The sequence below is a fragment of the Ailuropoda melanoleuca genome, chromosome 4 (assembly GCF_002007445.2).
Source record: "Ailuropoda melanoleuca isolate Jingjing chromosome 4, ASM200744v2, whole genome shotgun sequence".
Taxonomy (NCBI): domain Eukaryota; kingdom Metazoa; phylum Chordata; class Mammalia; order Carnivora; family Ursidae; genus Ailuropoda; species Ailuropoda melanoleuca.
In genome coordinates this window covers 123,838,522-123,853,604 of record NC_048221.1, presented here as the reverse complement: position 1 = coordinate 123,853,604, position 15,083 = coordinate 123,838,522, and the positions used below count along the sequence as shown (strand labels likewise).

The window sequence follows — 15,083 nt, the reverse complement described above, 5'->3', positions numbered from 1 at the left end:
GGTGATTTGACAAGTGGAGATTTGGAGGGAGAGAGGGAGCCGTCCCACTGCCCCACCAGGGCCCTGATTATGGTACATGGAGGCCCCACACCAGGATAACTCAGAGCCATGATCTGCTCCCCGTCTAGCCTCTCGTGTTTTCACAGCAAACCGACTGGAAAAATGTGTTTTAGATCCCAGACGTAGGAGTGTAGCAAGCACACCCGCTGTGTCTGTGCTCCGCTTCTGTTTTCCCGCCTCCTGGCCAGGCCCCACTCTGATCTCTGTGCTGCATCCCACCTCTCTTGCCCTCTGGCTTCCAGATGCTTCTGGATGGCTTTGGCCCAAGGGAGGCACCTGCCAGAAACTGGAAGTGGTAAGAGAGCCAGGTGGGGATTTGTCCCTCCCTCCCCCCTCCAGCCGTGGCAGGCGTTGCCCATGCCTGCCTGAGCCCTCCACCTTCCACAGCTCTGGCTCTCCCCTGGGCACCTCAGGCCTTCGGGGCAGCAGTGGCCAGTCCCTCAGCCTCCGTGAGCAGTTCCTTCGCTCAGGACCCCCACCTGAGGGTGCTGCCTGTTTCCCGCTTCCTGCTGGAATGCTGCCAGATCAATCAGGCGAACCCATTTGGACCAGGATCCCTGTCCCACTAGCTGTGCTGTCCGAGGTAAATTGTTTGACCTCTCTGAGCAGAGGGACCTAGGCTCCAATCCTCACTCTGCCCAACGGGGAGATAATCCCCATCACTGCTCTGCGCTGACTCATGAAAACAGGAACCAGAATGGTCCATGGCTCTTCATGAAGGACAGTCTCCGTCAGCCTCGTGAGGGGCCCTGGACTGTCACCAGAGACTGCTCTGAAAAGTCTGGGAGGGAGCCGGAAAGTGGAGGACGGGATAGGTGAGGGGAAATGTTCTCCAGGCAAGAATGAGGGGCACTGAAGAGCAGAGAGGAGGAAAAGCAGGCCATCATCCCTGGAGGGGCCAGTGGTCTATGAGGGGAGGGGGCGGCAGGAGGGGGCAGCGGAAGCTGCCGACTCCAGGCAAAAGGACTATTTGAACACTGTCATCATTAGAATTGCTGACCTGAGGAGAGAAAAAGCAGACTGACTTTCAGTAAGTTGCACTAATTTTCAAGACTTCTCGGAGGCCCTGCACGGCGATGGCCAGCGCCCAGAACAGACTGCTCCCTGGGCTGCACCCGGCTTCCCCACCGGGAGTGCCTGCCTCGAGCTGTCAACGCTCGTGGACATTTTTCACGTAACCTGCATGACAGGAAGGAGCCATTCTCTCTCCTTCATGGATGAAACTGAGGCTCAAGGAGGTCAAATAACTTGCTTAAGGTCACACCCTGGTGCGTGTTAAATCCGGAGCTGCAGACACCGAAGCCCTTTTCCCCAAAGCCCGGAGAAGGGGGCTGTCAGAAGCACTGCTGGGGGAAGGGGTGACTGCCACGGCCACCCCCTCCTCTCATTTACCAAATCTCTGGGCTGGGTGCGCGCAAGCACGTTTTCTCCTTGATTTTTCCAACATTCCTGTGGGACAGGTGCAGGGGTGATCATTTCTAAAGAAAAGTAAACTGAGGCTCAGGGAGTTTAAGGGGTGTGCCCAAGGTCATACAGCTTGAGAGAGAGTGGGGGTCGAACCCCACACCCGGCTCTTCTGGCTCTGCTGCCCACCCCTAAAGGATCTGCCCCCCCACCCCCCAGGTGCCAGTCTCTGCCCCGCCCCCCCGGAGAGCTTTCTGGGGAGGGGTGCTGTGGGGAGGGCTTTGCCCGGATTTCATGCCTTCCCAGGCCGCCGAGTGGGTGGGCTGCCCGCAGATGAATCGTGGCTGCATCTCGGCTGCCACAAAATGTTCTCGTCCTCCAAATATGGATCAGCCAGCTCTAAATGGAACTCTGAATTAATCACTAATGGACTCAAGAGTCAAAGCCATTTGAAAAACTCACACATTCAGCCTGCCAGAAATCAAGGAGCCCGTGCTGTGGCTCCCTCCCAGACGCGGGGAGGGGCTGTCTGCGGGCTCAGAGGCCCGAGACAGGGGAGACCAGCCCCACAGCTCACACTCTGTGAAACCTTGGACCTGCCACAGCCCCTCTTGTGCCTGGTTCCCCTCTGTAAAATGAGAGACTCAGTGACCCCCACCACCACTCCGTCTGGTTCAGGCCTCTTCTGGCTCTTTCTGTAACTTTATCTGCGCCCTTGCCTCAAAGGCCCTATTTAGTGATGTTCAACTGGGTCCCACGTTGGAAACATGTGGGGAGCCGGTGAAAGCACCAGTAGAGACTCTCATTCAAGGCCAGGGTGGGGGCAGGACCTCTATGTTCTATGAGCTTCCACGTTCCTCCTTGCAGGCGGGGCTAAGAACACAGCCGCTGGGCCAGCCTCCATTTCTCCTCCTTTCTTCTGGGCTCTGCTCCCTGGGCCATGGGGTCAGTAGACCTTTGCCCTACAGGACGGCCTGCAGGCATTTTATAAATAGCCCTATCTTTAGCCTGAAAAGGTGGCTTTTATGATCTGCTCCTTTCAAGCTGTGTGGCTTGGGCAAACCGCTTCATTTCTCTGAGCCAGTTTCCTCATTTCCAGAAAAAGAGAAATAAAAGCATGAAAATAACAGCTAGCCCCTAGTCAGCACGGACCCACGTGCCCGGTGCTGCTCTGACCCCTGACATGCATTTGATCATTTAATTGTCCTAATAACAACCATGTGAGGTTAGGGTCCAAGACTTTCATATCAGGCTTTTTACAAGTGTGGGAGCGGGCCCAGCAAAGAAACTCACCCATGGTCACACAGCTAGAAGGGGCAGAACTGAGCCTCCAATCCCGCCCTTTGGCTTCCGGGAAGCCAGCCCGTAACCACGCTGCCTGTTGACCCTCTGGTGCTCAGGGAGAGCCAGGCGCTAATGGCCAGGATGACGCCTGGAACCTGGGAAGTGTTGGGACCTCAGGGGTGCTAAGAGGAAAGAGTGGCCCTCATGGCCGGGTCAGCCTACGTGGGGCTCGGGGCAAAGCTTTAGTCTCCCCGAGCAGAACCACACGCAGCCCACGACCATGACAGGAGCAGGCCCTGAGCGACACCGAGCAGTTCAGATGGCTCACATTGAGTCAGGCCGACCTGGACTCCAACCCTGGAGGTCTAAAGGAAGCCACAGGTGCCCTCCTGGGGTCTGGGCCCAGAGTTGGAGTCTGCGGTCACGGCTGAAAACAAGGACCTGGAAGGGCCTGTGCGCTGAGCCCAAAGAGACATCTGGAAGTCAGGGACTTCTCGGGGAGAAGCTGACTTGGAGCTGAGACCGAAAGGGACAGCTGTGAAAGAAAATCCCCACTGGCTAGAAATTGAGGGTGGACAGACCCCTTCCTGGAGAGCCTAGCCAAGGCAGCCCGGACTGGGATGGGGCTGCCGCGAGACTCGAGTGTGTCACATGTGGTCTGCCCCTCCTGCTGTGTGCGTCGGTCATCTGCAGATCTGGTGACCAGGCCTTTGTGTCCTCTGCACGGCACAGATACGAAGGTGGGAAAGTGTTAGATGAGGGCAGAGCCACCCTTGTCCAGAGGTTACTTGTGTTTGTCTGTCTCTTGGATCCTGTTTTCAGCTGGACCAATCTCTCTAGTGGCACTGTCTTCCAGGCTCTATGTCTTTGTCACATTAATAGGAAAATCACCCCATGTCTTCAGAGACCACATAGGACAATTGTCCAAAAGTGACTGGGATTTAGTCTAGCCCTGCTGGGCCACTTTCTCCCTTAGCCACTGCACGTGCCACTGGGTGTGCATTTCAGCGCTGGCCCTTCACCTTGCAGACCACGCAGCCACGCTAACGCTGACGTGGGCACAACCCCAGGCCCCCTGTAAGAAGCTAACCTATGATCAGCGTGCATGTGTGTGTGTCCTTCCACACGCGCTCTGTGTGTGTGTGTGTGTGTGCGCATGTAGAGCCTTTTGTTTTATGAAAACGGAAACATCCTGGGTATACCAGTCTCGCTTACCAAAATAACACCGTTTACTTACTCGTGCTAACGGAGCACATCCTCCATTACCCCAGACAAGATGTATAAGAGGTCATTTTTTAAAATAATTTACATGTCAAAAAAATCATTACTTTCCTTTCACTCTTGATTACTAGTTTAACTATGACTTCATTCTAGATTGGAATTTTTTCCTTATAATTTTGAAGGTCTTTAGCCACTGTCTTCCGAGTCCCAAACCATTCTGATTCCTGGCCCTCTGTATGTCTTTTGTTTTTGTTTTTGTTCTCTCCATGGAAGCTTTTCACATCTTCTCATTATCTCTGCTGTTCTGAAATGTTATGATGACGTGATTTAATGCAGGGTTTTAAATGTCCTCTTCAAATATCTAGTGTCCCTCAGCTTCCAATTCATATCTAACAAGTGAGGCTCACAAAAGCTGGCCAGGAGCCCATCCCTGCCTGTCCCTGGGCCTGGGGGTCCTGAGGCAAGAGCCTGTCTGCTCGCCTCTGTCCAGCTGAGCACCTGCCTTCTGCTGGGCCAGGGAAGGGGTGCAGAGTGGGCGGCAGGGCAAGAGAAGGAATCACATAAGATTTTCACTCCCCCTTTCTAGACCTTGACGAAGCACTCACACACCGTGCCATTCATGCCCTCTGCGATCCCATTAGGAGGGTGTCTGCAGCCCTTGCACTGCATGACGCTTGTCTTTGGTCCAGAGCCTTCCCTGCGGGATGGTAACCTGATGACGACGGGCACTGCGGGCTGCTCCCTGTTATGCTCTCAGGGCCCTCACAGTGTCTAACACATGGCAGGCTCCGCAGAGAGGCTTGGAGAGGGAGCCAGGGCTTAGAGCAGACCCAAGTTTACCCAGCCAGGCTCCAGACCTGTTTCCTAAGTCCTTTCTTCCTTCCCCCCAAGACCCCAAGAGGCCCCATCCACTTCTGTGATTCTGTGAAGAAATCCTGCCTTGGAGCCCCTAGTGGCTTAATCGCCTGAGGTTTCACTCAACTGCAATTGGGCCCTGGAACCCTGGCATTGGGCTTTCCTGGCTGGGGTCTGTCTCTGCCTGCTGGTCTCATCGCCAGGGTTCCGCAGGGCTGATCGGGGTCCACACTCAGGGACCAGCATGAGACCGTACCAGGATGAGAGCTCAGGTCAAGGGGAGGGAAAGGGGCCCCTCAACTCACCGCAGGATCTCATTTCTGGTCAGGAAGGTCAGGGCCTACAACAAACCACAGAGAGGTGACCTATCCACTCTATCCAGTCCTGCCCTGGCCCCCTGGGGAGTCGGGAGTTTCAGGAACCTGGGGAAGAGAAGCCCATTCTCTTATCCTACAGCGGGCAAAATGGAAGTACCCCAGCCCTCAGGCCCCCAGTGGTGGCAGACAAGGAACCCCAGGCTCCGACAGCCTTGGAAAGCAGCATGTTGCCACAGACCTGGAGAGAGGGTCGAAGTCAAGACTACAACCCTGGGCTCTGGAGCCGGAGACAAATGGGGGAGGAGGCCTCGGAGGACTGGTCTACCTTGCATGGCTGCAGGTTTAGCAAGGGCAACAGCTACGGCTACCCAGCCTAGGAAACTCTCCCGTCGTGGGCAAGAGTTTCCCCGCTCATCCCACCTGCCTCCGGAAGCTCGCCCCAGCTCTGCCCAGGACATCCTGCCTCATCAACCCACCTGGTATTCTTCCAAGTCCTCCCAGTGCATCTGGTGCCTCAAACATTGCCCCATGCCAGCCCCAGCCCTCTCTCTGCCTGCTGTAGCAGCTCAGCCCCAAGGGCTCCTCAGGGGAGGTGACCAGGTGAGCCAGTTGCCATGGTGACCTACATTCCACCTTCTGCCCATTCCACTTGGGCCTCTGAGTGGGCAACGAAGCAGATTCTTTTGGTTCCCCAGGCTAATAGACATCATCCCCTACACAAAAACAACAACCAGAAAGGCAACCCAACAGCAGGGTTGCGAGTCATACCGTTGGCTCAAAAGTCACCCTGGCAGGGTTCAAACCGCAGATCTGCCGCATGCTGACATGTGACCTTGGGCAAGCTATTCAAGCTCTCTGGATCTTCATTTCCTCACCTGTAAACTGAAGGTGATAGTTGCGGGATTGCTGTGAGGATTACTTGGGTGATACAAGTATCAGTTTTGGCACATTATAGGTGCTCGGAAAAGTTAGTTAGCTATTTGAACCACATCCCAAATACTGCGCCAGGTGTGGGGACACAGTGACGAATAAGCATAGACTCTGACCTCAAGAAGGGACCAAAAGAGTACAGAAAAGGGCGCTCCACCCCATCGGCCAGGGTCCCTGCAGGAACAGAGGGCACACTCAAATCAGGATAACTTGAAGAAGGTCTAATAACCCACAATGGCAGGGTCAGGTGTGGGGAAACCACCCAGGAGAGCAGAATCCAGGCCAGTAACCACAGAGCTGCTACCAGTCCCAGCCCAACGCACATGGACTAAATACCCCAGCATCACTCTCTCGTCTTCTCTGCGCTCCTGGGAGGACGAGGAGCAAGGTAGAGAGTGAATCTGGAAAGATGGAGAAGTCCAGCATAAGCCATCAATGCTACAGGCCAGGAGGGTCCTCCCCAAGCCATGTCCCCTGTCCCTGCCTCCGGGATGGTCTGCACGTCTGTCCTCACACTCTCCTAGGTAACGTCCCAGGGGCTTTCTGATAGGGAGATTTTGTATCTTTGGAAATGCAACTGCTCATTTTTCTTCATCTGTCCTCCACAGAGACAGAGCCTGCCGGGAGAAACCCAGGAGCCCTCCAGCCTTGATTTACTTGGGGACAGAGGTGGGGTAGCTACAGTGTGCCAAGTACTTGGCTTGACCCTGGGGGAGATGAGTGAGATGAATGAATGGTGTCAGTCCTCAAGAAATGGATACTTACCACACACACACACACACACACACACACACACACACACACAAGGGAGATTGAGCAGATGTCAACAGAGAGATAATAGTACAGAATTATGGGTATTTATAAGTGGATACGCTTCTGGGCAGGAAGTCTTCGTGGAGGCGGTAGCATTTACGTGGTTGTTACAATGTCATGGGTAAGAACATAGGCAGGCTGCGTCAACTTGGGCAAGTCATGAAACTGTTCTAAACCTCAGTTTCCTCATCTGTGAAATGGGAACAATAAACCCCCACTTTATAGAATTATTGCAAGGATACAATTAAATGATAAATATAGAAAACTCTTCCTTAGCAAGGCACCTGCCACATGATGAGTGCTCAGTAAAGGGTAAATAATATTACTTCTAAAAGTTGGGCCTGGGGGGGCGCCTGGGTGGCACAGCGGTTGAGCGTCTGCCTTCGGCTCAGGGCGTGATCCCGGCGTTGCGGGATCGAGCCCCACATCAGGCTCCTCTGCTATGAGCCTGCTTCTTCCTCTCCCACTCCCCCTGCTTGTGTTCCCTCTCTCGCTGGCTGTCTCTATCTCTGTCGAATAAATAAATAAAATCTTTAAAAAAATAAAAAATAAAAATAAAAATAAAAAAAAAATAAAATAAAAGTTGGGCCTGGGGAAAAAGATAGGATTTTTTTGCAGGCAATGTCCGTAATTAAATCCCTCAAAGGTAAGCCCTTTGAGCTCCTACTCTCATTGACTCGAGCAACCTCTCTCTGCCCGGTGTGTGTGGGGTGGGCAGGGGCTGGCTCCTTCACCCTGGGAAGGCGGACACGGGTGTGGTCCAGCCATGCTGTGGGGTCACTCAGTTGGTTGGCGGGCAAGCAGGGATCCGTATTGCGGGGCGGGAGGCAGGTGAGCCGCACCATCACACCCTGGAAGGCTGCTTCCTTCTAGAGCCTGGCTCCGTCTCCCCGAGAGAGCAAGGTGCAAGTGTCAAGCGTGGCACCGGCTGGTGTGTCCTTTAACACCTGGTTGACGCTTGCTAAAAGGAGAAAAACAAACTGGAGAACAGCCCTGCAGCTCAGAGCTTTTAGCTACTTATTCGACAACTATTTATCGGCTCAGCCGTGGAGATTGTGGATTGGACAGGCCCTGCCCGCGTGGCACCAGACACGCCGAGGAAAAACACCGTCCCCTAGATAGTGATGAGCACTGGGGAGACATAAAGCAAGGACGGGGGGGTGGAGAGGCCCCCCAGGGAGCACCCTCTGAGCAGAGGCCTGAGTGACAGGGAGAGGTGAGCCAGCCCAGAGCAGTTTCCGGGCCTAGGAGTCATGGCCTCCAGCTAGAAATAAAGAACACTTCGGTTTTGTTCCATTTGTTTATATGGTACATTCCAGTTTACAATGATGCAGGTTTGCCATGTATAACTATGATATAAAGTTTCCTTTATAAATATATTTAAAGTAATAAGAAACCACTTAAAGAAAAATATTATATAAATAACCATACAGGAGGTAAAAGAACATGCCAGAAGTCACAAAGGTCTTTCTCTCTGTCTCTGTCTATCTCTCTCTCTCTCTCCCTCTCTCTCTCTCTCACACACACACACACACACACACACGTCACCAACATTTGCAAACTCTGCTACCCTCCTCTCTCCCTTACTTCTCACCCCCCAAGTCCTCCCTAAAACGTTATGCCCTCTCACCCCCCTTGCAGGCTCTGCCATTTCTTCCTAGAGAGGATTTTCGCTGTTTCCTACAAATAATAACAGAAACAATAATATCACCTTGCATTTACATATCCCTCTGTAAGTCCCAAAGGCTTTTCTATGTACCATCTCATTTGCCCAAGAAATAAAAGCCTATGGTCCTTTAAAAAAAAAAAAAAAAAGGAAGAAAATTCCCTCAAACTGATCCGGGCTTCAGTACACTAACCAACCAGCATCCCCTCCCACCTCCAGCCTGTTGAATCTCAGACTCCAACAGAGGTTTTGAAGGGGTGTGATTGAACAGAGAGCAGGCCCAGGCCTGCCCAGGCAGTTCTGTGTCCTTCCTCTCCAAGGTCTGCCCCTGCATGAACCCTCTGAACCCTCCGTGGGGAACAGAATGCATTCTTTGCAAAATTTCTGTCACCTTGCAGTGAACTCTGCAGACTGTTAAAACAGCAACCCCTGGTCTGACCTTGATTCAGATGCCTCTTAAAATCCAAAAGGGCCAAAAAGGAACCTGAATTCAGAATATATAAAGAACTCTTTCAACTCAACAATAAAAAGACAAATAACCAACTAAAAAATGGGCCAAGGATCGGAATAGATATTTCTCCGAAGAAGATATACACATGGCCAACGAATGCATGAAAAGATGCTCAACGTTCTCAGCCCTCAGGGCAATGAAAATAAAAACACCTTGAGACACCCTGCCCGCCCACTGGGGTGGCCCACACCGAAAGGCATGAAGTGTCGGGAAGGATGTGGAGAAACTGGAAGCCTCATACCCTGCTGGTGGGAAAATTCAATGGTAACGGTACAGCCACTGTGGGAAAGAGTTGGACACATCCTCAAACTGTTAAGCAGTGTTACCATGTGACCAGCGATTCCACTCCGGGCTCTGTACCCAAGAGAAATAAAAACATTTGTCCACATAAAAACTTGTCCATGAGCGTTCATAGTAGCTTTCTTCATCACCATCAAAAAGTGGAGACAGCCCAAATGTTCATCAGCGGCCGAATGTACAGCTGAAATGCAGCATATCCGTACAATGGAGCATTAACTGGCAATAAAAATAAATGAAGTATTGATGGTACAACATGAATGAAGCTTAACAACATTCCACTAAATGAGGGAAGCTAGTCACCAGAGGCACATAGAGTATGATTCCATTTACACGAAATGTCCAGAGTAGACAAATCCATAGACGCAGAAAGCAGATTAGTGAGACTGGGGGCGGGATGCAGTTGACTGCTAATGAGTATGGGGTTTCTTTTTGGGGTGGTGAAAATATTCTAAACTTGGATAGTGGTAATGTTTGTACAACTCTGTGAATAGAGTAAGAAATACTGAGTTGCTCACTTTTAAGACTGAACTGTGGGGTGTGTCCATTATATTTTAATAAAGCAGTTATTAAAAACAATTTCAAGGAGTGTTTATGTCTTAACCTAGCGACCGGCACATAGCAGGCCGTCCGTAAATATTATTCGAAGAGCATGCAAATGCGATTCTATTTTGAAATAGTTTCAGATCTATTTTTTCAGCCTTCAGTGAGTCTTAGAGCCCAGGGCGTCCCACCCACTGTGGTGCCTCGGTGCTGGCGCAAGGGCAGCTCTTGCTAGAGCAAGTCACTGCCCAGCTTTGAACATCAACTAGATTTTTGTTTGAGTTCCCGGCAACCAAGCCGACTGGAAAACCATCCTTTGTCTGAAGAAAGGATTTTCTGAATTCCTCTGTTGTGGCAGGAGGCAGGTCTGGGGTGGGGTGTCGATCCTGGGCACTCTAGAGGCCTCCTCAGCACGCAGAGAGGGAAAGGGATGGAAGGTTTGCCCTTGCGGTCTTGAGGACAAAGAGGATGAACATTGCGAGGAAGTTAGACTGGCATGAGCTCACTACCCCAGGATGAGGGTGCAGGGGCGCTTAGAATGTCCGTGGGAGCTGAGAGTCTCAGGCGCTTGAGTCATGCTTCCCTGAGCTCATTGATGGTGGCGGGCGGGGGTGGGAGGGAACCGGGCACTTCTAGAAGTCTGCCTGATGATCAGCCTGGCCCAGGGCAGGACAAAGGTGGCTGGGGAGGCATGACCAAGGCAGGACTCCTGGTCTCCCTGGCCACGCAGGGAAACCAGAAACTCTCGTGTGCCCCAGGGAGAGGACTGGAGAGGTGGAGAGCTCCAGCAAAGGCCTGGCCAGGATGAAGAGCCCACTAAGGCGCTTTTCCAGGGACAAATGAGATGCCACAACTCCCCCAGTACACGTCAGCACATTACCCAGAAGGCCAGGTCATGCCTTGTGGGACTCCAGCAAAAATGCATAGAACACACATGGATCCAAGGATGTCTCCTCATGGCCAGGGGAGCCCCCTCATGCCCCCAGATACTGACCTGGGGTAGAGAAGTGGGTACAAAACTTGAAATTCTGAATATTTGCATAGAAGGGACTGGCTCATCCAAACAGTCTGTTTAAACCAATTCTTCAGTTTTCTATTTATATTGCCCTGGGGGGAGTAGAATTGTGATGGGGGCGTGGCTAGAAACAGTGAATCTTGGAATAAATGGAAGATTTAAACGGGAAGGACATCATTCAACTTGGAAGACACTGAAATATTATTAATGGCAAGTTCAGAGGGTAGAAGCTTGAGAGGATCCAGGCGGTTCCCAGCAGTTGTAGAGAATAAACTCTCTTTCCTTTGCACACACGCAAGGAAAGGCTCCACGGCCAGGCTGGGAGGAGGGCGCTGAAGGAGGAGAAGCTGGAGGGACCAGGGAAGCCAGGGAGAGAGCTCTGGCCTAGGGAGGGCTGATCCAGTGGGCCCTAGTGACCGTGGCCTGATGAGCTAGGCTGGAGTCTGCACACTGAAAGTGGTGGGGAGGAGGAGGGGGCCCGGCACGCCCCACCCCTACCCACTGCACTCAAGCAGGATGGCAGGTCTCCACAACACACATCCCCTTCCCCGGGGTTGTGCCAGTCCTACCAGGCCCAACTCCAGGGCACTTTCCTGCCTCTGCATCTGTCTTCTGGGGTGAAGGTGGAAATGAGCATCTGTTTGGAGGAGACTGAGCTTCCTGACAGATGAGTATGGATCCCCAGGTAGGAAGCAGGTAGATACACCCAAGGGCAATGCAAGTCCGAACACCTGGAATTAGGGCAGACTCCGCAGGTTAAAGGCACCGTCAGCCGCAAGACTCTCCCGACTTCAGACACCAGCCATTAGTTCTGGGGTTCCCAGGCCTCCTGTACTTCTGACCAAACAGCCACTATCCCCTCAAACTTGATAATTCACTGGAATGACTCACAGAAAGAACTCAGGGAAGCACTGTCCTGATGACCACAGTATATAAAGGGCACAAATCAGGACCAGCCAAAGGAAGAGACACCTTTTAGCGTGAGTCTGAAAGAGTCCCAAATGTGAAGCTTCTGTGTCCTTAGGGACGCACCCCCCTCCTGGACCATCGATGTGTCACACAAACTACGAAGAGCTCGCCTGAGCCTCAGTCCAGAGTTTTTCTAGGGTTTTCATGATGGAAACATTATTGATGGAATCACTGCTCATGTGAGTCAACTTAAGCTCCAGCCCTCTACCCTTCCCAGAGGTCAGGCTGACATCACCTGTCTCAAAATCCCAACCCTCTAATCACATGGTTGATTCTTCCGGCCTGGCCTGCCTCTGTCCTGAGTCATCCGATCAGCATGAACTCAGTCGTGGTCTGAGCAGCCCACCACGAATACCGAAGACACTCCTATCACTTGGGAAATTCCCCAAATTGAGAGGTTACCTCCCATGAGCCAGGGACATAAGTCACCCAAATTCTTTGTTATACAGCACTAGGAAATCTGGGGTTGGGGATGGGATACAGTTAGAGAAATGAAAATCCCTTCCTCTCCCCGAGGAGGGTGAAATTTATTTGGGGGTTAAAAAGATTCACCCAGGGGAAGAATGTGGACAGATAATATCCTGAAGCTCAAATCTTTGTGTTCCTTTCCACCTTCTCATAAAAGACATTTCTTTTTCTTTAGTCTTCCATTCACATTGCCTAGGGACAAAGTAGAATTGTCATAGCAGAGGAAAAAGGCCAGAAGCAGCAACTGTTCCTTTTTTAATTAACAAATCAGACTTTTGAGAATCCCAAGGGAAGGCTGAGGGAAGCCAAGTCCAGAAGTCGTAACAGAAGGACAGAGAAGAAGCATCATGGTACCAGGGAGGCGGAGCCAGGGTCTCCTGAATAGGAACACCACCAAGGCCAGGCCTGGGGAGCCCCAAGCCTGCAGACAGACCGTTTGTTAGCCTTTGGGGGGAGGAACAGCATGAATGCACCACTTCCTCACTGTGGGGCAGGGCGCTCCATCGTTGACCCAGCATGGGGCACAGTAGACGACAACTTGTTTTCCAAAGGCCTGCTGAGCCCTGTCTGAATTGCCCATGTGGACAGATACCCCCATCCCCTCTTTCAATGGCTCTGGACACCAAGAACTCCATAGAAAAGCGTGTGGGGGCCTCGACACGCAGAGGGTGGAGGACTGGTGGGGGTAGGGGAGGAGAGCCCCAGCACCATCACTGCATGGACGTGGATGGACGGCGGTGCTCCTGCCTGTCTGCGACTTGTATCAAATGTCCCAGGGCCCCAGGTCCCACCTTGACTTCAGGTGCTGTTGCAGGCACGGGTGTGCCTGAGCTTGGCCTGTCTCCAACTGTTGCCTCAAGAATTCTTGCTCCCTCTACCCCAGAGCTTCTTTACCGAAGCCCCTCAGTCTATGTTGAGCACAGCCCCGAAATTCAGGTGACACTCCTGAGGGCCAAAGTCGGCCCGCGGGGGCGGGAGATGTGGAGAAAGGCTGCCAGGCCTGTACTTCTGGCTGACAGCTCTGGGAGGGGTTCTGTGGCTTCTCAGCAAGTCCCCATGAGATCCCGGCTCTTGGAGACAGGGGTGATCTGGACACACTGGCCTAGCGGAGCTTCTCCTCTCCCCAGCCCCTCATTCCTACTTCCTGGGGCTGGCTCTCGCATAAGCCACCTACACACACGTCCTGGTTTCTGTCCGGCTTCCAGCTTTCTTGTCACCCCTCTCTGGGGCGCTCGTGGTGTTGTCCGGAGCCTGAGGTGGGGGCATCGTGTGCTGCCCGGCCATGGTACTACTTTGCCTTCTGATTAGAGTCGTTCTGAACTTTAGGTTCCAAATTTCCACAGACATGCCTTAAAGGTCATCTCTTTGGATTCCATCATTTTATAGACGAGCAGACTCAGGGCTGGAGAGGAAACCTGTCTGCGATCCCGTGGGGAGAGGATGGATCTGGAAACCTGCTTCTCTCTGCCTGACCTCCTCCCTGACGGTGGGCCTCTAAGAGCTGCTTGCTGAAGGTCACTGAATCGATTCCATGAGATCCTATCTGTGAAAATGCCTTTTAAACTGCGAGGCATTGTACCAATGCTATTTGTCATGGTTTGTGCCAGGCCTGGGACTGGACCCCAGATCCGCTGGCTCCCCGGACAGGGCGCTAATAAGGGCAACAATAAGAAGACTGCATGAGACTGTTTAGAATTCCTCGTTTTTATGGTCACACTCTCAGACCCTTGCTAGCTAGACACCCCACATCCCAGCTGCCCTCCCTCACTATACACTCCCGGTGTGGCTTTCTGCTGGGGAGGTGGGGATGGGGGTGGCCAGCTGTCCTCATTCAAAACATTACTGACAAATCTGCTGAGACATTCCAGGCACCTTGCTCGTGCTGGGGATAGAGTGGTGACCGAGACAAGGGGCCCCTGGCCTCTAGGAGTTAGAACCCAGCAGGGGAGAAAGCTGAACCATCACCTGTCACAGTTTATTCCAATGTGCTGAGCTCTGTGATACCATGACAGCGAGCTCATGGGGCACCTAACCAACTCTGGGGTCAGGGAAGCTCCCGCGAGGAGGGGACATTGAGCTGAGACCTGAAGGATGAACAGGAGAGAAGCAGACAGGAAAAGAGAAGCTGTTTTCTGGCAAGAGAAGCGCCTGCGTGAAGCCCCCCACCCCCACCCCAGGGCAAGAGGAAGTCAAGGCATTGGCAGAACCGAGAAGGCCCTCAGGATGGACAGTGCCAAGGACAACAGTCAGGTAAGCTGGGCCTGGGAGGGGGCTTGGGGTAGAACCGCTGGGTGGTGGCTCCTCGAGGGTTTATCTTCAAAGCTTTCTTAAAAGCAGCGGGACGTCATTGAACGATGTTATGCAGAGAAATGACATAATGAGATTTTTGTTTTCAAGAGATCACTGTGCAATTTGGTGGCGGGTGAACATGCCGGAAGGAGACCAGCACGGCTTTGGGGAGGAATGTAAGGAGACTACTGAATACCTGAGGGGAGGGGAATGGTCCTGGAACAGGGCTGCGGTGGCAAGAAGAGGACTAGATGATGTCATGTGACATTTTAAGGTGGAGTCAGCAATATGGGCCACTGGAGGTGGGAGGGGACGGAGTGGCAATTTGTCAATGTGACCTGCTGGTCTCAGACATCAGCAGCAGGTTGATGGAGGGAGCCTGGGGCAGGGACAGATTTAGGGGAAGAACAAAGTTTTGGACGTGCTGAGTTTCCGTGCAAC

At 52.6% G+C, this 15,083-nt stretch overlaps 1 protein-coding gene across 1 annotated transcript in view; it reads right to left on the bottom strand.

Moving 5' to 3' along the window:
* CIB4 (calcium and integrin binding family member 4) overlaps positions 1–5,718 on the bottom strand; it is a 46,990-nt gene extending 41,272 nt beyond the window's left edge. The window contains exons 1-2 of the mRNA XM_019808742.2: positions 5,618–5,718; positions 5,130–5,164 (exon numbers count right to left, since the gene is read on the bottom strand). Coding sequence (XP_019664301.1) covers positions 5,130–5,164; positions 5,618–5,671 — 89 coding nt within the window. The 5' untranslated portion in view covers positions 5,672–5,718. The remainder of the gene's footprint in view (positions 1–5,129; positions 5,165–5,617) is intronic.
* Between the last annotated feature and the right edge of the window lie 9,365 nt (positions 5,719–15,083).